The 21,421-nt window shown below is 45.5% G+C and overlaps 2 protein-coding genes across 12 annotated transcripts in view; one reads left to right on the top strand and one right to left on the bottom strand.

The window, feature by feature from the left end:
* The window catches only part of ADGRG1 (adhesion G protein-coupled receptor G1), a 48,223-nt gene extending 41,935 nt beyond the window's left edge, over nt 1–6,288 (top strand). For all 11 annotated transcript variants that reach the window (XM_083751438.1, XM_083751430.1, XM_083751437.1 and 8 more), the window contains 2 exons: nt 455–714; nt 2,356–6,288. In XM_083751438.1, coding sequence (XP_083607564.1) covers nt 455–714; nt 2,356–2,474 — 379 coding nt within the window. In that variant the 3' untranslated portion in view covers nt 2,475–6,288. The remainder of the gene's footprint in view (nt 1–454; nt 715–2,355) is intronic.
* A 1,219-nt stretch (nt 6,289–7,507) lies between these two features.
* Nucleotides 7,508–19,070, bottom strand: LOC310850251 (uromodulin-like). The gene is made up of 9 exons (XM_083751486.1): nt 18,600–19,070; nt 15,691–15,763; nt 14,981–15,151; nt 13,694–13,899; nt 13,221–13,381; nt 11,976–12,221; nt 10,935–11,094; nt 7,986–8,121; nt 7,508–7,661 (listed from the first exon to the last, which is right to left on the bottom strand). Exons 1-9 carry the CDS (start codon nt 18,648–18,650, stop codon nt 7,570–7,572), a joined length of 1,296 nt encoding a protein of 431 aa, XP_083607612.1. The 5' UTR covers nt 18,651–19,070; the 3' UTR covers nt 7,508–7,569.
* Nucleotides 19,071–21,421: the final 2,351 nt, after the last annotated feature.

Genomic DNA, 21,421 nt, shown 5'->3' with positions numbered 1-21,421 from the left:
GTGGGTGGGCAGGCGGAGAGGGTGTAAAATGGGCTTTCTTCTGCCCTGAGATGTTCAGTGAACTTTGAAAGTCCCTCAATGGATTGACAAAAGGACATCCTTTTGTTGTGTCCCTCACCCAAACGGATGTCTCCAGAGCACTACAGTCTGGTCCCCAAAATGTTCTGACAAACACACCTCACTCAAATTTTTGATTAGCAACCTTCCAAAATGCAAGCATGGGTGCCCCTATTTCAGTCATTTCTGTTCTCAGAAGAAGGGGGAAAGAACCTTCTAAAGTTCCTAAGCTTGTTTCTCTGGACTTGATGTTTCTAGTCGGCCACTGCGAGGTCAGGATGCTGAAGTAGATGGGCCATTGGCCTGATTCAACAGGGATCTTTATATGTTCTTATGAACATGCTTTGGGACACTGTGCCACATCCCTCATGCCTGCTCCCTCCCTCTTCTTTTCCAGCTGCTGGATCACCAAAAAAGAGATCAACAACTTCCTGAATCTGGGCTTTCTAAGCCTGGTGCTCTTCTTCAACACCATCATGCTGGGCGCGATGGTGCAAGCGATCCTCAAGCTGCGATGTCAGTGGGGATATGCCGTGATGCTCCTGGGGCTCAGCTGTGTGCTGGGCATCCCTTGGGGGCTGGCCTTCTTCTCCTTCACCTCTGGGACCTTCAAGCTGGTGTCTGTGTACCTTTTCACCATCATCAACTCACTCCAAGGTCAGTGGGTGGCAGTTGTTTCCTCCCTTCACTTATTTGGGTTGCTGTTTTGTCACTGTTTCTTCTCTCCACTGGAATTTGGTCTATTAGGGTGACCAGGGCACTGCCCCAACAACCTTAGTCTCTACCTGGCTGCCGCCTTCATTACAACCAGTCCAAGGTTGGCTCTCCTTGTTGTTGGCTCTAGCGCCACCTACTGTTGACCTCCTTGCCTATTGCCCTATCAGTTCCAAAGGGGAACTAGCCGTCATCAGTGCCGGATTTACATATAAGCTAAACAAGCAATAGTTTAGGGCCACACTCTCTTGCCCCCCCCCCAAAATTCACAATATACTACTTCTTAATTGTATTTCAGTTCAACAATTACTTTGATAAAATACATATTTTGTCATGTGCCTATTAGGTCCATAAATTACCATATAGCATAGATTCACCACAAAAAACAGTGACAATTTGTTGTTGACAAAGGACAGTTGGACATATAAAGGGCCCCATTACCTTCAGTAGCTTAGGGCCTCATCAAACCTAAATCCAGCTCTGGCTGCCATTGAAATCACATTCTTCGGCTTGCAGTTTATTTATCACCAGGGCAGCATCTTCAGAATCAGCCCCAGGGCCAAACTACATGTGACATTAGTCAATAGGGTTGTGGATTTTGTTTTGGTTTTTTGACATGGGGCAGGGAGACAGATCCTAATATGGAGGCTTAGGGTTTTTAGCTCTTTTCCTCCCTTGCTACAGTACTGATGCAGACTGGGGCCTTCACGCTTGCAGTTTGCACTGCATAAAAGAAAAAAAGTCGCCTTCATTTCTGTGGGATCTTGTTTGACCACAAAATTGCAGGAGAGTGAGAGTGAGTGTACACAATCCAAAGCAACTCCACCAAAAGAAGCAGAGGGCTTCTTAAAGTCCCCTCTACCCTCCATGTTAGGGTTCACATTAGTAGGAGCAGAGGAAGCTGCCTCATTCTGAGCCCTAGAGCATTGCTCTAACCATCACAGCATCATCAGCACTGACTGGCAGGGGCTGCCCAGGTTTTCAGGCAGGGACTTATTCTCAGTCCTACCTGAAGATGCCATCAGCGATTGAACCTGGGACATTTTGCATGCAAAGCGGTCCTTTAGCCCACCTCTGCTCCACACTGACTGGCAGTGGCTCTTGGGGACTCTCCAACACAGAGTCTTTCTCAGCCCTACCTGGACCTTGCACCTGGGACCTTTTGCCCTCTGGTGCCTGGTCCATTGTGGTGCATGGGGCTCCCTTGGAAGATGGTGGACGATCCTACCTTTGAGGTTTTTAAGCAGAGGTTGGGTGTTGTGAAGTTGTGATTCCTGCATTGCAGGGGGTTGGGCTAGATGACCCTTGGGGTCCCTCCCAACTTTATCATTCTATGTTTCTAACCTTAATGTTCCCCTAACTTGTAACCAGTTGTCTCCACCCCTTGCTGGCCTCCCTGCCTCTCACGCAGCAGTCTCTAGGAACATCACCCACTGCTGCTTTTGCATGCAGAGTGTGGGCTCTGTTGCTGAGCTGTGTTCTTCCCTGACACTGCCACAGGGGAGGTGCACACAGGAGGACAAGTCTTGCCATGCTCTCCAACTCCTCCTTTCACGTTTCCCTCTCTTCCTTCTCTCCCCACAGGGTTCCTCATCTTCCTTTGGTACTTGGCAAAAACCCTCCAGTCCCGCAGGTCTTCCTCCTACTTCTACAGCACAAATTCCAGCAGCATCAAGCTACAGCCAAGCAGCACCAGCATATGACCAAGTGAGGGGTCACATTCTGCTTGGATGTCCTGCCTTGCCTCCTGTGGAACCGAAGGCCTCTTCCCTACCTGCTTCGGAAATCCAGACTTCCGGGAATCACTTTGTCCTTGCACTGCTCATAGCTGAGTGGTTGGCGTACAGGCTATTTTAAAACCTGGAACCCTCCATGCCTGTCTCTCCCCTATTTTTCAGGGGTATCCTCACCTCTAACCTCCGTCTCCGTGGAAAGCGCTCATACCTGTTGAGCACATGCGAGGGAACTGTTGCAAAGAGGAAACCACGTCCACAAATGGTTTAAATGCAGTATTTCTTTCTGTATATATTTATGTAATTTTTTAAAAGGGGGACTCTTTTTGTGACTCCTTTTCCTAACAAAAAAGGACCGCTCTCCTGCTCTGCCATCGGTTATGAGGCATGTCGGGGTATGTGATGGCAAAAAAAAATTGGATAGGTATTAAGAGCATGGATAAAAAAACACCCTGCAGAAATACAGTGGAAACAAGTTAGAAATTATTCTGTTGCACGCCACCCCAATCTCCGAGCAGTGCTAGGTTCCAGGCACTTAACCCAGGATTCGTGTTTCCTTTACAATGGGCCTCAGCGGAGACTGTGGTGTCTTTGTGATATATGGTTTACTGTATTTACACACATCTATACAATCTGAGCCCATGATGGAAGTGCTCACAGCATTAACATCCCAAAAGGATCTTGGATTCAAAAAGACATCAAACATTGCTCTCTGCCCCTCTTCTAGTTTACATCACAGCCCCCAAACTCTACTCCAGACTCTGGCATTTGTCCGTCTCACTATCTGCAAGTTGAAGAAGGAGCCCTGCCTGTTTGTTGTCTCGCACAGAGCTTCAGTCTCTTAATCTGGAAGCCTAATCTAGAAACTAGCCTGGCATATATTTTAACACATGCTGGATCCAGGCGTTAGAGGGGTCTGGTACCTCCGAACTCATAACAATACTATAATTTGCAGAAAAAGCGTTGTTTCAAAGGATTTTATTTTTAACTCTCGCTAACAAAGCAGAAGTGGCCAAGCTCACTGCCAGACTTGCAAACAGGATCAAAGGACCTAGCAGGAGGCGTGGAAAACTGGAAGGAGTGAAAACCACCACTTTGGAAAAACAAATGCAAGAAGGCCACAGGACTCCTGAGTGGGCTGACTCTCTTTGGATTTTCCTGAGTATAGAGAAAGTCTAGAGTTATGGAGGAGAAAGTGTGGGACAAAAGGAGCTGAAGGAGAATGTTGCATGGACAAGGCGGAATTAAATGGATCAGAAGGGGTGCAAAATCCACATTATGCCAAGGTGTGGACAGACCCCTAACAGTCCTTTCTGTGTGTATAAGAACAACAGCCCTGTGGTGTATCCAACCATACAGGCATTTTCATCCTGAAACAATAGCTGCAATAGCTCTTTCTCTCTCTCTTTTTAAACTATAGTGTGGAAAGCTGATAAAACTCTTTTTGTAATTCAAAATGCATTTGTTAGAAATCCTTTGCGGTAGATGCTTTGCTTGACTTCACCTGGATCAAGTAACTCTTTCAAGGGTGGGGTCCCTCCGATGCATTCCTCCCTGGGGGCTGCTCTTTGAAAACACCAGCTGCTGCAGAACTAGCCCAGCAACACGCCCCCCCCCTCCGCCGTTCCCTTACTGGCTGTGCCCCACCCAGAGCAAGTCCCAGCAGCACTCTCTCACCAGCTTGCAGGCTTCCTGTTCCCTTCTGGGCACAATTCAGAGAACAATAAAGCCATTTTCTTCGGGATCAGAGAGTACTGACCAAAAATAATCGTCATTCCGTGCCATTTGGCAGGATAAAGGAGGAGAGGTGGGGAAAGCAGGCATCAACTTACGTCACAGGACTCCAGAATGATCACACTTGTTTTTAGTACCAACATCACACAATATATTGGGGGGGGGGGCACCCTTCATTTGTGCTTTCTCCCAGCCTTCCCCAACCAGGTGCCCTCCAGTTGTTTTGAACTACAACTCCCATCAGCCCCAATGAGTTGTAGTCCAGAACAGCTGGAAGGCACCAGATTGGAGAAGGCTGTGTTTACCAGAATATAATGTAGTAGCCCAATAGGCTTTTCTATGAAAGTAGGCCATACATTTTGACAGCTTCATTGGGAGAGAACAGCTTCTCAACTAAGTCCCAGTACATTTCTGAGCACAATTCAAAGTGTTGGTGCTGGCCTTTAAAGCCCTAAATGGTCTCGGCCCAATATACCTGAAGAAATGTCTCCATCCCCATCATTCTGAGGTCTTCCTCTCAGGGTCTTCTGCTGGTTGCCTCCATGCAAGAAGTGTGGTTACAGGGAACCAGGCAGAGGGCCTTCTCTGTTGATGTCAAGGAAATAAACTACTATCTGACTTTTAGAAAACATCTGAAAGCAGCCCTGTTTAGGGAAGTTTTTAGTGTTTGATCTTTTATCGTGTTTTTAATATTCTGTTGGGAGCCACCCAGAGTGGCTGGGGAAACCCAGTCAGATGGGCAGGGTATAAATAATAAATTATTATTATTATTATTACTGTACTAAGAAAATAGAATTGAATGCATTGGTAAGGAAGACTCCAGCATGAAACAGTTGAACTAGACCATTATTTATATGCTGTTGGAAAATTAGACTTGTAGGAGCAAACCAGAGTCTACAACCAAATTTATGCCACAAAAATGTAAGCACATAGCAAACCCAAGAGGAGTCTTGGGGCAAAACTCATACAGCTGCCCTGCTGGACAGTTTTGTTTTTTAACATACAAAAATTATATTTATTGACCCATTTATAACTAGGGGCTGTGCCCTAGCTGGCACCACCTGCCAGCCCCCAGCCATTTTCCTCACAGATTGACCCACTAGATCTTCCCACCCCATTTCTGGAGCTACTTTTCTATTCTGCGCCCCCATGCACTAGCCTCCCCCTCCCCCCTTTTGTGAAACTGCACCTTGCACACAAACCACCCCATCGTAAGTTGTATCTCTCCCCCCCCCCTTAGAATAATAGAATTGTAAGTTGGAAGGAAATCAGACTGTCATCTAGTCCAACTCCCTGCAATGCACAAATCCTGCCCATAGCTGTCCCTGGGTGGGCTCCAACCATCAACCTTCTGGTTAACAGTGACCCATTGCACCAGCAACCAAGCATCCTTTTCACCTTCTGCCCAGTTTTGAAGGCACCAACTCTCCTGTTCTTTTGTCCATGCTTTCATCTTCAACCCCATTTCCATGCCTCCTACTCCTTTCTTTTTAGCCCTCTTCGAGCATTCAATTCCCCCCATTACTTTTCTCAACTCTTCCTTGCACACAGACCCTCCCCCTCATTCCCATGCTTCTTTTTCTCCAATTCCACAGCCCCTTTTTTCACGCTCACCAATTCCCCCATGCTGATACATGCTACTGTATCTTTAAGACAAATAGACTCTTAAGAGCAAGCTTGTTAGTGTGTTCAATTACAGAAGGTTAAGTTCAGTTAGATGACTGGTGCACACCTATGGATGCTTGGTTGTTAAAAAAAGAAAAGTATTAACTGTTTTGATTGTTTATGGATTTTTTTTCACACAAAAACCTAACAAGTTGGTAAGGCACTGAGTATCTGAAAGGGGCCATTAGGGCCAGCAAACCATACAGGTCCATACAGTTTCATAAGGGGTATTCAAAGTGTGTACAATGAACGACTCCTAAATAAGCAGGACCAGCCTGTTGTATGACAGTGCAGAAGGCAAGAGGAGCTATTGCCCCTGTTAGCACCTTGTATGAGAGGCTGCTGAGACTCAATAAAGCTATCCACCTGGACGATTCCTTGACAAGAGTCTATTTTGTTGTGTCAGTTTCTCTGAAAGAACCAAAGACCATGATCACTAATCACCTAGTGTGAAAAGCGAGTTGTGTTTCCCGTGGTGTAAAAGAAAGCGTAGAAGTGATATGTGGGTTAATTGTGGCAGGTCTTATGGGAAAATAGATATTGTAGCTAATTGAGGAGAACGTGGAAAATCCTGGTCCAAAATGATGGTACAACTGGACATAGCCACCAGCACATACTGTATGATAGATAGCCCCAACCAAACAGCACCCCAGCAGCAGTCTTTGGATTGGGAAGGCTCCCTGTGTCCTAGTTTAAGAAGCTTCAAGTGCCACCCTTGGCCCTCTTTCAGCACAGATTCCAGCAGGGGATGAGCTCAAGCTCAATTCTCAGGCTGCCATGTTGCTCCAGGAGTCACATCTGTGCTCTAACCTTGCATTGCTGCAGCACTGCACATGCATAGCGAGTGATGGGGAGAAACTGGGCAACCCGATGGCTTCCCCCACCACCTGTATTTGCCCCATTCCCCTTTCAGACATTAATGGAGCAACGTGCCAGGATCAAAGGACAGGCTCCTATGCCGCTATTACAGCGCATAAGCCAGGCTGCAACGTGCAAAGGTTGGGTGTGTTTGTGAGATCTGCTTCCACTTGCATTACAATACTGCAGGGCCTATGCAGCCCTTACCTGTTGGATTACAACACCCATCAGCTCCAGCCAGCATCACCAATGGTCAGGAAGGCTGAGAGTCATGGTCCCAACAACATATGGGGACCCAGGTTGATGCTAATTGGATGGAGGGTAGCATATACATGGATCGAGTAAATAAATACGATGGTAAAATCACAAAATACCTGGTAGTGGTGTATCCACATAGTAAACTGGTCAAAAGATGATGCTGATTGATTTAAACTATGCTGTCTCATTTAACCTTAAGCTAGGAATGTCTCATTACCTTTCACCGCAAGCCTGTTGGACCAACCTCTCTTGCTATGTTGGCTGGAAGGCATCTGGGTCCCTGAAGCTCCCTTCTTGGCCCTGCAGCCTCCTGCCACCCAGGAGATAGTCCCACAGTAGTATCTCAACCCAAAGAAGTTCCTTCACTGCTTGCTTTGTGTGTTTAATGGGGCAGCAGAGCTGAGAACAAAACAGTTCTATCATACATTGTATCTCTCACCCCTAAATTGACTCCCAGAGTAAAGCAAACTAGTGAGTGAGACACCGCATCTATCTGCAATTGTATTTATTTGGAATTCTGCTGCTGCCACTGTTTATTTTTACAACTTGCTCATTTCTTCATGGCTTTTGCAACAGCAATCAAAATGATGACGACAGCAATACTTGCTGAAACCACTGCACCAGGAATCCACAGCTGCATTTCTGAGGGGAGGAAAGAGAGAGTCAGGCAGGTTAGTGTAACTGAGGATGGGGGTTGTGGCAAGAGAGAATGACCAAGACTGGCTGGGGATGATGGGAGATGGAGTCCAGCAGGGGTCTAAGGCTGAACACCAGTGGCCCAAATCAACCTTCCCCAAACTGGTGGTGCCTTCCAGATGTTTCAGACTACAACTCCCATCACCCCTGACCATTGACTGTGCCAGCTAGGACTGAGTGAAACTGTGGTCCAAAGTATCTGGAGGGCACCAGGTTGGGAAAGGCTGGTCTGGGCTGTTCATGACCTGATCCAGGAAAATAGGTACATACTCCAGATGAGCTGTTGGTCCTCAGCATCCCGCACTTCCAAGTGTGATGAGGCCAGGAAACGGATGGGACCATAGGAGATGATCTTCTGGTAGTCATCAGCCAGCTCCCTCTTGTTTCTTTGCTTGCTGGGACACTGCTGCAGTTAAGATCAAGAGGGAAAAGGCGTGAGTCTTACTCCACTGCTGGATGTGTACAAAGATGCATCATCTTATATAACACAATAATTATAGCCACATAATGAGCCATCTCTGCAAGCCCATTAACCTGTTGTTTTCAATTTAAATAAATTAAAATGGATCTCCTCTTCCCTCCCAAGAGCCACAAGGAAGGATACAATACACAAGCATCTCATTTGATCTTTTGCAACAAGACTTGGGAAAGGGAAGAATCTAAAAAAAATGTTGTGCTGGATCAGCGCATGGGTTACTGTAGTCCAACATTTCAGTTTCCGACAGTAGACATATCAGCCAAGCTCTGCTCTGGGTCACTTTCAGATGTTCAATCATTAGTCTGTTCTGCCCTGTTTGTGCATTAATCTGTATTATAAATGACTGTGCAGATTTATTTTATTTTTTTAAGGTAAGGTTTAAAGAAAGATTATGTACACATCACACATTTAAAGCACAAGACTTCCCTGCTGCAAGAATCCTGGGAGCTGCAGTTTGCCAAGGATGCTAAGAATTGTAGCTCTATGAGGGGGTAAATTACAGTTTCCAGGAATCTTGGGAGGGTTGGGTGCTTTAAATGTATGGCATAGCTGCAGCCAAAGTATGTTTAAATGTTTATTATTAAATTCTTATTTTTGTTTAATTGCCATTTTTCAGATCATTAGTCTCACAAAGCGGTTTACAAGCGCTAAAATATATAAAAAATGATTGTTGAAATCTATTTCCCCCCTCAAAACAGTTCTTTGTTGGGCTATTAATATCTTAAAAATTGATTATTTTATTACTTAACTAGTGCATAAAACATAAGAACATAAGAAGAGTCTGCTGGATGAAGCTAATGGCTCAAGAAGTTTCCTTTTCACAGTAGCCAACCAGATGCCCATTATGGGAAACCCACATGCAGAAGCTGAGCACAACATCACCCCCCACCTTTGCAGTTTCCAGCAACTGGGATTCAGAAACATTACTGCCTCTGACCATTGTAGTTAATAGCCACTGATAGCCTTCTCCTCTATGAATTTGCCTAGCTTCTTTTAAAGCCATCCTAGTTGGTGGCTATTACTGCCTTATGCACGTTAACTTTGCAGTGTTGAAGAAGTCCTTTATTTTATCTGTCTGGAATCTTCCAACTTTCAGCTTCACTGGATGTCATCATCCCACTCCACCACCACCACCCTGCCCTGCAACCTTGACCTTAGTATTTAGCTTTGCATATGCACGCATGCTCCTAAATCCAGTCCTTCTCAATCCAGGAGTTTAAATTCCCAGCCCTTTCTTTTCTCATCCTTCCTACCCTTCTACAAAATTGTTTGTTGTTCTTTAATAGTTAAGTAAAAGGTAAAAAAAGAAAAAGTAAAGGACTTCTGGATGGTTTCGTCCAGCCAAAAGTAACTATGGGGTTGCGGCGCTCATCTCGCTTTCAGGCCGAGGGAGCCAGCATTTGTCCACAGACAGCTTTCCGGGTTATGTGTCCAGCCGGACTAAACCACTTCTGGCACAATGGAACACCGTGACTCCATTTACCTTCCCGCCACAGCGGTACCGATTTATCTACTTGCACTGGTGTGCTTTCGAACTGCTACGTTGGCAGGAGCTGGGACAGAGCATTGGGAGCTCATTCCATCATGCGGATTTGAACCGCCAAGCTTCTGATCGGCAACCCCAAGGGGCTCAGTGGTCCACCTATGTCCCTATTAGTTAAGAACAATACCCTTGTCCCCACCCATCAAGGAGCATTAGCTGTCTTCTTTTCTCTGAAGCAGTGGCTGAGTTTTATACCGTCGCCTCTCCATCCTTTCATAATATTTTGCTAAGTTATATTTTAAAAAATTGTATCTACTTTAGCATATACCTCTGCTGCTTCAGTGGCACATCCTTGTAGCTGTTTGCTCACTACTGTACTGGGCATCAACAGCAGCTTCATAGCTTACAGATTTATTTTAAATTTCCAGTCACTAGTAAGCAAATATCTCACCTCTAGCAGCCTCACCCTTTGCCAGTGGGTTTGCTCTGCTTCTACCCACTAAGCAAGTGGATCTCAGAATTTCCAACCACTCTATCTCACCTTTGCACCAGCAACCCCACCCTGACAATGGTTTGCTATACTTCTGTATACAGCTGCTGCTGCAGCAGCAGCAGCAACCATCAACTATTTTTTACAATACCTCATCTTTAAGAGTTGCACCCTTATATGCACATATTTTTTTGCCATACTTCTGGGCATTAGCTGCAGCCTAGTGGACAAATGTTTCTTTTTAATTCCCCAACAACTAGATCTCTCAAATTTAGTATGCCACCAGCAATTATTCCTTTATTATCAAAATTGTGGAGTCAGACCACAACCCCTGCAATGCAGGATTATCACTCGCTTGCTATACTTTTATATACCGGGTATAGCAGCAGCCTAGCAGATTACACAGTTCTATTTTTAAATTACAGTGTCTCAAGTTTTGTACACCAGTAACAATACCCTTATTCCAGTTTGCAATCCTTTGTTTTGCTCTTCTACATTTCTTTGGTGTGATTGTACACACACAAACACACATACACATCATTATAAAAGAGAGGCACTCATTATAAAATGATTTCACTGGTGGCGGGGGGGGGGGGGCTTCCATTGACTAAGGAATATATTTTTCAGCACAAGGATGGGGAAGGTCAATGGGATCCTGCTAGCATCTGAGGATACATGCAAGCCCAGGAGAACCACAGTGGTGACCTACACCCTACAGAGATGCAGAAGAGTGCCCAATATCCTAAAGACACAACAGAGAGAGGTTACCTTGGCGCAGGGCTCTTTGTTCTCCGGTACACAAAGGCGCACTTGGCAGTGCAGGAACACCTCCTGGAAGTTTTTGAACTGAAACATCTGAAAGCTAAACTTTGCCACAGTGCTGTTACCAACGGCATTGAGGAAAGTCAGTGTCTTGTCGTGAGGGCACCTGGAAGAGACCAAGCACAAGCTTAAATGTCCAGGCCCCCAACTTAACCCAGGCTGTAAGCATTCAGTCCTGGAACGCAATAAAAAAAAAATAGAAAAAAGAGTGCATTTGATAACGTACAAAGTGCCTTTCACCCCACTGGTTACCTCAGGCAGCTTTAGGAGCATCGTTGGTCATACCCTGCATTGGCAAGGCTCATTTGACAACGGTGAGAAACCGAGCCTCCAGTGTCATCGGCTCAGTCCAGTGGAACGCTCTGCCAATGGAGATTCAATAGGCGCTTTCTGTGCCAGCTTTTATTTTTATTTTTAATAAATGATTTTTATTGGTTTTACATATAATCACATTACATAACATCGTATCCTCTTATTTTATCTCTTCGGATCGACTGAGCCTAACGACTTCCCTCCCTCCCATCTGATGGTTTACAAAATTAAACTTTGCATCTTTGCATTTCGCTTCAATTCCTATCCTTGTTGTATCATTACCTAAAATATTATATTACTCATCCTGAATAGGTAGCAATTTCACCTTACAAATCCTCAGATAATTCCGTGCCAGCTTTTAAATGGCTGCCGGAAACATTCCCCCCCCCCCACCAGGCCTATGCGGGCAGTTAAGAATACATCTTTCCCCAATAGTTAACTGATGCCTGCTTTTAATTTTTTTTATTGTATGTTTTTGTGTTTTCATTGCTGTAAACCATTTTGATATTCTTGTTTATGATGGTATGAAAATATATTTTTTATAAATAAATAATGTGGGGGGAGAGTTTACTTGTAAAGCCCGCAACTCACTTGTAGAGGCTTGGCAACCCACAGGTTGGGGAAAGTGGATATACAGGATCAAACCCCTCAACAAATGCCATGCCAGACTCTCACCCCTTCATGATCAGGAAGTGCTTTGTGCTGTCCAGTGGGTCACCTGTCGGAGTGCCCCAGCAGTCCTCCATACCGAGGAAGAAGTACTTGGCCTGATCCTTCCCTTCTATTTTCACGAGGACGTAGAGCATGTCTGTTACGAGGAACGTCAGTTGAGACTTGGGATAGGCACGCACATAGCTGGCGTTTTCATACAGCTGCATGTTGACTCTGAAGTCCCCTTCCTTGACCGTAAACTGGACAATCCTAGGAAAAGAGGCAGCCACACACAAACCCCGCCAGAGTCAGTCAGGGATTCACATGGACAAACCTAACCATCCGCTCTCCCACAATCACCACCTTTCCCCACCCAATTCTGGAGTCCCAGGACAAGATACAAGGAAGTTAAATAAGTATATCTAATAGCAAACTCAGGTGATGAATGCCGGAAGAAGCGAAGACAAAATGAGAAGAGGGAGATTCCAGCATGCCTAGGGAGAACCCATTTTCAGAAGTACCAAATCAGACTATTGGTCCATCTAACTGGCCCACTTCCAGACCGGATTGTCACAATAATCTCCATGTGGGACTGCCCTTGAAGACTGCTTGGAAACTTCAACTAGTCCAAAATTCAGAGGCCAGATTACAACTGGGGTTCCATTTAGATCTCATATAATCTGGTACACTGGCTTGCAGGCCAAATTCAACATCAGTTTAAAGCCCTAAACAACTCATGTCCCAAATACCTGAAAGACCCCCTCCTTCCCTATAGACCCCCTCATGCATTAAGATCCAATTCAGTTCCAGCAGGATTTAAAATACCCTCATGAAAATTCAAAGCATTTTAGTACGATTTTCTAATATACACATATGGAATTGTGTCTCATATACACATTGTTTTTTAAAACATTTTCTCATTATGTATTTTTGTTTCATATTTTCACTTTCCATTTCTACGCACACTTTACCCTAGTGCATGCATTTTTGTACACATTACTCGGCTGGAGAACTGCATTGCAAAATTCGGAGAAGTGCGAATTTTGGGGGACGGCTGTGCTTTGGTTTGCGTCTTGCTTCAGGAAGTGAAAATTAGATGGGTTTGCCTTTAGACTGAACCAAAGTTCTCCCCCACCCCCCTTGGCCAGCCCTGCAGCACATGCCACAATGGAGCAACGATGGGGGAAGAAGCCAAAGGCTGTGGCCATCAGAGGAAAGCCCCTGGCCAGAGTCATCACAACAACAACTACAACAACAACAACCACCTACTTGTCCACAGGCCTGAGTCCGTAGCCCAGGCCAACCACCTGCTTGGAGGCATAGATGCAGAAGAAGTGCAAGCGGACCTGGACGCTCCTGGTAATGATACTCTGGTCGTTGTCACTGCCGGACTCAATCACATTGGCGTACGACACATGAGTCTCATTGATCTGAAAATGGACCAGAAACTGGATTACGGGGTTCAAAACCACATGTGGATAAAGAGGGCAACAATATAAAATCTGGCCACAGTACTTCATGCATTGGTTACTTCAAGATTGAATTTCTGTAATGTAATGGATAGGAGGAGGAAGAGGGAAAAGAACACGAAGAAGAAAAGGAGGAGGAGGAAGGCTATCAATGGCAGTGAGCATGTCTATATATTTTTTGTGAAATTGCTCCAGATTTGTATATGAAATAAAAATATGTAGTTGCACACTTGTGTGGATCTTCTTCTTTACGAACTGCTCCAGAGCACTTACATTAGTGGTGGAGCCACAGGTGGTGTGATTCTCCCCAGTCAGCTTTGCACCAAAGTAACTGACTCCGTCTTGCCATTGCTCGGAGACCAGGCAGGTACGGCTACTCAGGTGGAGAGAGGCCAGGGGGATCTTCAGCATTTCAAATGCTTCCTTCCTCACCAGCATCCTCATGAACTCTTCCATGCATTCCAGTTTCACCACCATTTCTGGGGAAGAAAATCCATCAATTAGAGCAAGTGGGGAACCTCCCTACCTCTAAGCAGTGCATGCAGTGGTGGATGGGTGCTTGTGGGTGCATGCCAGTGGGTGTGGCCAGTGCTAGCGATAGGAGGGGCCATTAAGACCCCATCCACACTGTACATTTAAACCAGTATCATACCACTTCAATCCTAATGGCTTCCCCCAGAGAATCATGGGAACTGTAGTTGTTCGGAGATCTCTCTTCCCCTCACAGTGCTAACATTCTAAGAGTGGTTTAACAGCAAATCCCTCTTTGCAGGGAACTTTGGGAATTGTACCTCTCTGAGGGGAATACTGAGTCTCCTAACACAACTCTCAGCACCCTGAACAAACAACAATTCCCAGAATTCTTTGGGGGAAGCCACAGCGGTTCAAAGTGATACGAAACCATGGTGTGCTTTGATTTTATAGTGCAGATGGGGCCTAAAATACACTCACAATACACACACACTTTAATCACGATTGCTGGGGTGGGAGTAAGCACTCCACTCCCTCACAGACAATTCCAATGCAGCCCAAATTGCTGTCCTGTTGCTGCAGGGAACTATCTAGAGTAGCAGGGCTCTGTATGTGCACATCTGTGGGCTGAAAATGTTTGGGTGCGTGAAAGAGTGTGAACAGAGCCCCACCCACTACTGGCATATGGCCCCACAGAAGGCTGGTCTTAAGCAACCGTGGCCCTCAGGCTGAAAAAGGTTCCCAAAAATACCCCAGAATCCTTTGTAATGTAAAATAATGTAAAATATGATTTGGCAGATCCTTCAGGGGTTTTTTTGACAAAGTGCTGTGAAAGGAAGGAACTTTGAAAGCCTACCTTAGAAAGCAGTGGACTCTCCTTCACTGGATGCTCTTAAACAGAGGTTGGGTGGCCATCTGTCAGGGATTCTCTAATTGCGATTCCTGCATTGCAGGGGGTTGGACTAGATTGCCCTTGGGACTCCTTCCAACTCTACCATTCTATAATTGGGACCAACCACACCCATGGATGCAAGGGGTATGGGGAAAGAAAGACATACACTTCCCCACAGCACAGCAGACCTGTGTTACCTTTACAGCGCAAGCCAGTGAACCCTGGCTTACAAGAGCAGCTGGCATTGTTCCCAACTGCAGTGCAGTCTCCCTGGTTCCAGCATGGGTTTGGGAAGCAAGGCTCTCCCAGATTCCTCCGAGGACGTGGGGCAGCTTCTCCTCTGGCACTGGGAAGCTCCGTCAGATGACCTACAGCAGAGGAAAGCCATCATTCTGTTGGCCAGTGGAAGGGTGGGAGGTCAGGTAACCTACTTTGCAGAGGACAGTCCTCAATTGGATGGGCTGCCCAGTCCGAAGTCTGGTCCTGAATGGGGTAACTGTGCCTCTGAAGGACCAGGTGCACAGCCTGGGAGTAATTTTGGACTCATAGCTGTCCATGGAGGCACAGGTCAATTCTGTGTCCAGGGCAGCTGTCTACCAGCTCCATCTGGTATGCGGGCTGACAGAGCCGTCTTAAGCATATCCGGCACTGTGGTTCAAAGATCCCTCCGGCACCCCCCCCCCTTTCCCAGAGTTGTCGACCTTTCCCCAAGCCACTGTGGGGATCACTCTCCTCCCGCGGAGGCTTGGGAGGCAAGCTGCATGCCCACCAGCCATATGGTTGATGGGGCACAGTTGGCAAACTGTAAACTCAGTTTTCAATGACACTTCTATGGCCATCTTATCTATTGCCCTGATGACGTTCCATCAGCCTCTTTGTTTTCCAGAAAGGCCATCAGGAAACTTACTGTGATAAGTTGTCTCAGTAGCAGGCAGGAGGAGTACCAGAACTAGGAGCAACAAGCACTTCATGGCCACTTTCTGTGGGGCAAAGAGAGAGAGAGAGACCTTGGAGTCATAGGCGATATTGCGAATATGTCAACCCAGTGTGCAGTGACCTTGGTGGGGAGGGGAGCAAATCCCATTCTAGAAACCATTAGAAAAAATGAATTGAAAATAAAACTGCCAGTATCATACTGCCCTTATGCAAATATATGGTGCAACTGCATTTGGAATATTTTGTGCGGTTCTGGATGTCTCACCTCAAAATGGATATTGTGTAGTTGTGAAAGGTTTAGAAGTCAGCCCTGTTTAGGGAAGTTTTTAATGTTTGAAGTTTTATTCTGTTTTTAGTGTTCTGTTGCGAGCCGCCCAGAGTCAGGGGCGTAGCAAGGGGGGGTGCAGTAGAGTGTCCCACTGAGGGGGGTGACAAAATGGTGGGCAGCACTTACCGCGGGGCCTGCAGCACACCCAAGCCACATGTCTCTCCATGGAGAGGTGGCTTGGGTGCCTGCAGGCTCTGCACTGCCCCAAACGGTCCACCCGCCACCTCACCCTCAGCGGCAGGGCGGCTGAGTGGGAAGAGGCAGGCAGACTCCTCGGAAGCCCAGCGGTGCCGTCGTAGGCAGCTGGCCCAGTCCCTGGGTGCAGGGCAGGCGCGCCACCCCAGGCGCCTGATCGGCTTGCTCCGCCACTGCCCAGAGTGGCTAGGGAAACCCAGCCAGATGGGTGGGCTTTAAATAATAAAATTATTATTATTATTAAGAAAAGGGCAAACCAAATGGAGCAACTCCCCTATGACGACAGGCTGCAACATATGGGACTTAGTTTAGAGTAAAGGTGAGGAAGAGGCAACATGATAGAAGGGTATAAAATTATGCATAGCATTGAGAAAGTGGACAGAGAGATATTTATCTCCCTCTCTTATAGCACTGGAACTCACTGGAACCGATGAACCTGAACGTTGAAAGATTCAGGACAGATAAAAGAAAGGACTTGTTCATGCAGTGCAGAGTTAAACCCTGGAATGCTACACCTTGATGGGGCTTGTTGCATTTTTAAGGTTGGCTGTTATCATGCTGAACAGGTGTGAGCAGAAGGATTTAAAAAAACATTGGCTAATTTTAAAGTCAGCCAATGACCAGGTGATTGCAGTCCAATGAGGTCTGGGGAACTGAAGTTGAAGATGGAAGGGCTGTTCAGTGTGGTAGAAAGTCTGGTTCAAAAATAAGGAATCCTAAGGAGGAAAGTATGGATGGAGGGGGGGTGTCTTGAAATAGCCAACCAGCTGTGAGCATCAGGACCCGAGCAGGTACTCAGAGCCTTCCCCTCTATGGTTAGATATATGCATTTCTATTTAAAATATAGTAAATATTTCTAAATTTGATAACATTATGGAATTCTATGTCCCCTTTTGTCCCCATTTCTGATGACACCTCTCCTGGTTTGGCAATGTGTGCATGCCCCCCCCCCCAAATCTACCCACCAGCAAACTGCAGCAGCTTGTTGTAGCAATTGTGATGTGCAGTGCTAGGTGCTGTATGATTTCAATGGCACTTTATCTATGCTTCTGTTTCTCGTACATTGCATTTTATTGCATTCAGTAGAATTTATAACACAATATATAAGGAGTAAAGGAGACACATTAAAATACTATTAAAAATGAATATGCTATGGATGTGCCATCTTCCATCTTCAACCACAAATACCATGCAGATAACCTGAATGAAGCTAGGGGAAGACAGTTTGGGAACCCCTGGGAAATATTAAGAGGAGGGGAGTGGGAAGCAATAGAGGAGCTCTCCAATACTGAGGGGCTGTAGAGTTGGAGAAAGTGTCACACAGGTACCAGAATATTTCTTTTTTAGATCAGAAAACCAAAATAGCATTGAGGGATAGATGGGAGGATGTCTTAAGGGTAGCAAGAAAGAATTGTAGTAAATAATACAATAGGGTTATCCACAGAACTGGTTCTACAATTATTATTTTTAGAAATAAATGATTAACCAAGCAGTTAAACTTCCACAGTCTCCTTCATATTATAAAGGGGGAAAGAGACCGTTTTGCCTAGCAGTGAATAGAACCTTTACCCAACTGTTTGCAAAATTAGCAACTTCAGAGAACTTGAGGTTCTAGCTTAGATAGGATTGCCAGCTCTTTTTTTGCAGGTAAGATACCTATGCCTTTAAGAGCTGCATCTCACAGGCAGATGTTGGGTGGATTTAACTTTCTCAACTAAAATGTATTTCAGGCACCTGTTAAGGCATTGGATCCCTGACTGGGAAAAAAAATTGCAAACAGACATGGGAACAATTATATTCTACATTTAGAATGTCAGTTTCCAAAATTGTATCACCGCGGCATACTTTGGGGGGAAAGCAAAACAAATTAGCTATCAGTATCACCATTTAAACACCAGCATCTCAAAGACATTTACCAAGCCTTTTGACTGCTCATTGCTTAGGAATACATATTAGGGTTGTCATATGTCCAGAATTTCCCAGACATAGCAGGAATAAGGCAGTCAGAAGCAGCATCCAGGTGGAAACCGCTGAAACGTCTGGGAAAATACGGAAGTATGGCAACCCATGTCAGAAGTCAGCAACGTTGTCCCCCACAAAAAAAAACTCAACAAACTCACATTTTGAAATACAGCAACTCTCATATATATTTATATAACATTGCCTTCTAACATAGCAGCTTGAGAGAAAAGAAAAGAGAATTGGGACTTTTTTCCGAAGGGAGCACTTGAAGACAGAGATAGGATACTGCCAAAACTAGTTAGAGCTCTGTGCATTCAGCCTAAAATGACAAAACAATGATAATACAACACATCCCTTTCCAAAGCTTTTAAGGGTACAAGCCATTGCACACTTACTTGGAAGTAGGCCCCTTTGGCTAGATACGGATAAAGGAGACCAGGCTGCATCCACAACTTCGCTGCTCAGTCTCTTACTCGCTTCAGCCAGCTTCTTGCAACCTCGCAGCTCCACCTCAGCTGCCACACAGACCTCCCTTCCACCCACCCAGCTCCTTATATTATCTCTCAGCAGCTGACCCTCTTCCTATCCCACCAAGGCTTCCCTAGGGATTGTTTTTGTGCCATTTCGAGGTCTTCTCATTGCAGCTGTCAACAGAAAGTTTCATCTTCCTGCTTTTAATTTCAGGTCTCCATCAACCGCCACCCAAGGTCCAAAACAACTGTCCGGTTTTGCTCTTTATGTTATTTTATTATTTTCTGCTACTCATTTTGAGAATTATTGGTATCCTTCATCTCCTCAACTGTGCTTTGAAAAAAATGCTTGCTTTGTGGGGGAGGGTGTTCCAGATGTTCCTCATAACGATCATTGAATGGAAACGTTGCAGGTGTTTAACTACATCTCTGCTTTTATATCTAAAGGGCAGAAGCAGACACAGATAAGATTTCTGCATGAGTTTTCCTCCCCAAAGCAGTCAGAAAAATCTCACGCTTGTACTGAACTGGGGGAAGAGGCAAGAGAAAGGTCCCTCATGAAACCGATTCCAAGAGCAGCAGTTGCCCATTATCTTTATTAAGACCAACTGGAAATCTCAAAACAGTTAGTTACCTTTCATTCTGCACACCTGTGGTCCCCAGTAAATGGTATTCAGTAGCAGATGAGGCTGGCGGAAGTTCCACAGGCCTGTGGTTCAGTAGTAGAGCACATGACCATTGGGAGAAGCGCAGAAAGATTTGCCATGGTATATCCAGGGGCGCAGGAAGAGGGCGGTGGGGGCAGACGGCCCCAGGTGTCAGCTGAGGGGGGGTGACAAAATGCCCCCTAGCTGAATCGCTGCTGTGCCAATCGCCGCCCCCCAGTGCATCGCCACCACGCCAATCAGCCCCCTGGGCAGATTGCTGCGGTGCCCCTGTGCGTGAATCGCCGCAGTACCCCCATGGGCAGATCACCCTGCCCCTGCTGCTCCGGGTGCCGGAACAGCAAGCTACACCCCTGGGTGTATCTGTAGCAGCACAATCAGATGCCTTCATCTGCAGCAAAACATCTCTCTCCTGCATTTTGTCTCTACAGTCACAGCAGGCGCTGCAACTGTCCAACTGCTTGACCTCACCCACAAAGGCACACTCCTCCATTGTCTCCCAAGACAGATGGATGCCAACCATTCCATGTTTTGCATGTAGCAAGACCCAGGTACAACCCCTGATTCCCTGGCACCTCCAGATAGACATGGGAACATCTCCTGCCTGATATCCTGGTATTCAGTGCTAGTCCTACTACTCAGAGTAGTTCCATTCAGATCAATGGACATGACTAACTTGGGTTCATTAATTTCAGTGGGTCTACTTTGAGTCGAATACCACCCACACTCTTCAGCTTCATCGTGGCTTCCGTTTTCTAATTGGATGAAGACTGGTTTGAGGGGAAGCAAATAAAACTGGAGTGTTTCTCAAGAAGCTGGAGGATACCAGTGGACTGTGGCTAACATCACTGGTACTCGGCTTCAAACACCAGAGGTGGGAGCTAGGGATGGGGAAGAAGTTCGGCTCACATTTAAAGCCTAATTTATCAAATTCACACTTTCCAAAATAATGAGAAACCGAAACACAGCAAAATTCACACTTATCTAAATTTTGTTATGTTCTCCAACCAAATAGTATTTACAAAAATGCATAAGATATACATAAAATGAATATATTAATGAAAACACATTATTAGGAGGAATTGCTTGCCAACCAAATATGTTTAATAGGAGAAATTGGCGAGAGCCAGTATGGTGTAGTGGTTAAGAGCGGTAGTCTCGTAATCTGGGGAACCGGGTTCGTGTCTCCGCTCCTCCACATGCAGCTGCTGGGTGACCTTGGGCCAGTCACACTTCTTTGAAGTCTCTCAGCCCCACTCACCTCACAGAGTGTTTGTTGTGGGGGAGGAAGGGAAAGGCGAAAGTTAGCTGCTTTGAGACTCCTTAAAGGGAGTGAAAGGCGGGATATCAAATCCAAACTCTTCTTCTCCTAAAATGCTGAAGAGGTTTCACAAGAAAGCTAGAATAAGTGGTAATGTGTGCACAGTCCAGCTTGCAACAGTACTGCAACTGGCTTCTGCATGTGCCTTGGGAGAAGGTGCCATCTTGTCTTGCACCTCAGGCAGCAAAATATATTGAGCTGGCCCTGCTCCATCTTGACTCTTAATGATAATTACGGTAACACCACTTGAAATAATGGCTGCAGCCTTCCATTGAAAAGCACCCAGGTACAGATTATGTGACAGGCAGAAATTCAACTTATAAGGTATCAGGAACAAGAGTGTTACAGTTTTGTAGGAGCAAGGAGTGTTTAGAGTTGCTGGTTTGAATTGATCATGTTTGTATCTGTGAAATGAACTTGTAACTTTTCTTCAGGTGTTACAGGGGTTCCTGCTACACAGGAAACAATAAAAGTTATTAACCAGGAAAAAAATGAAAATCAAACCAATATCACTTTTCCCCACGAGTGCATCTCTCTGTTTTGGGCATGCTGTATTTAGTCATTTATTTAACAAAGTTTGCTTGATGGAAAGAAAACCTCAAAGTTGTTTACAGAAATATGAAAGAAAACATTACCTTTTTAAATATATATATATAGAGAGAGAGTTTTACAAAACATATTTAAATTCAAACAAAACAGCCACCTCATCATTTAGGATTCCCTGAATCCTTTGACTCCCCTCCATCCTGCCATGGTTACCA

Source organism: Podarcis gaigeae (genome assembly GCF_964106915.1).
Source record: "Podarcis gaigeae genome assembly, chromosome: 8".
Lineage (NCBI taxonomy): Eukaryota > Metazoa > Chordata > Lepidosauria > Squamata > Lacertidae > Podarcis > Podarcis gaigeae.
This window is presented reverse-complemented; position numbering and strand designations above follow the sequence as displayed.

Coding starts and splice junctions, on each gene's coding strand:
- LOC310850251 (XM_083751486.1), bottom strand. CDS start 18,650: ATGCAGCCTGGTCTCCTTTATCCGTATCTAGCCAAAGGGGCCTACTTC. Junction 12,222..13,220: donor GGACTCAGGCCTGTGGACAA/GTAGGTGGTTGT, acceptor CTCTTTTCCTAG/GATTGTCCAGTTTACGGTCA. Junction 11,095..11,975: donor CACTTCCTGATCATGAAGGG/GTGAGAGTCTGG, acceptor GGTCTCTTCCAG/GTGCCCTCACGACAAGACAC.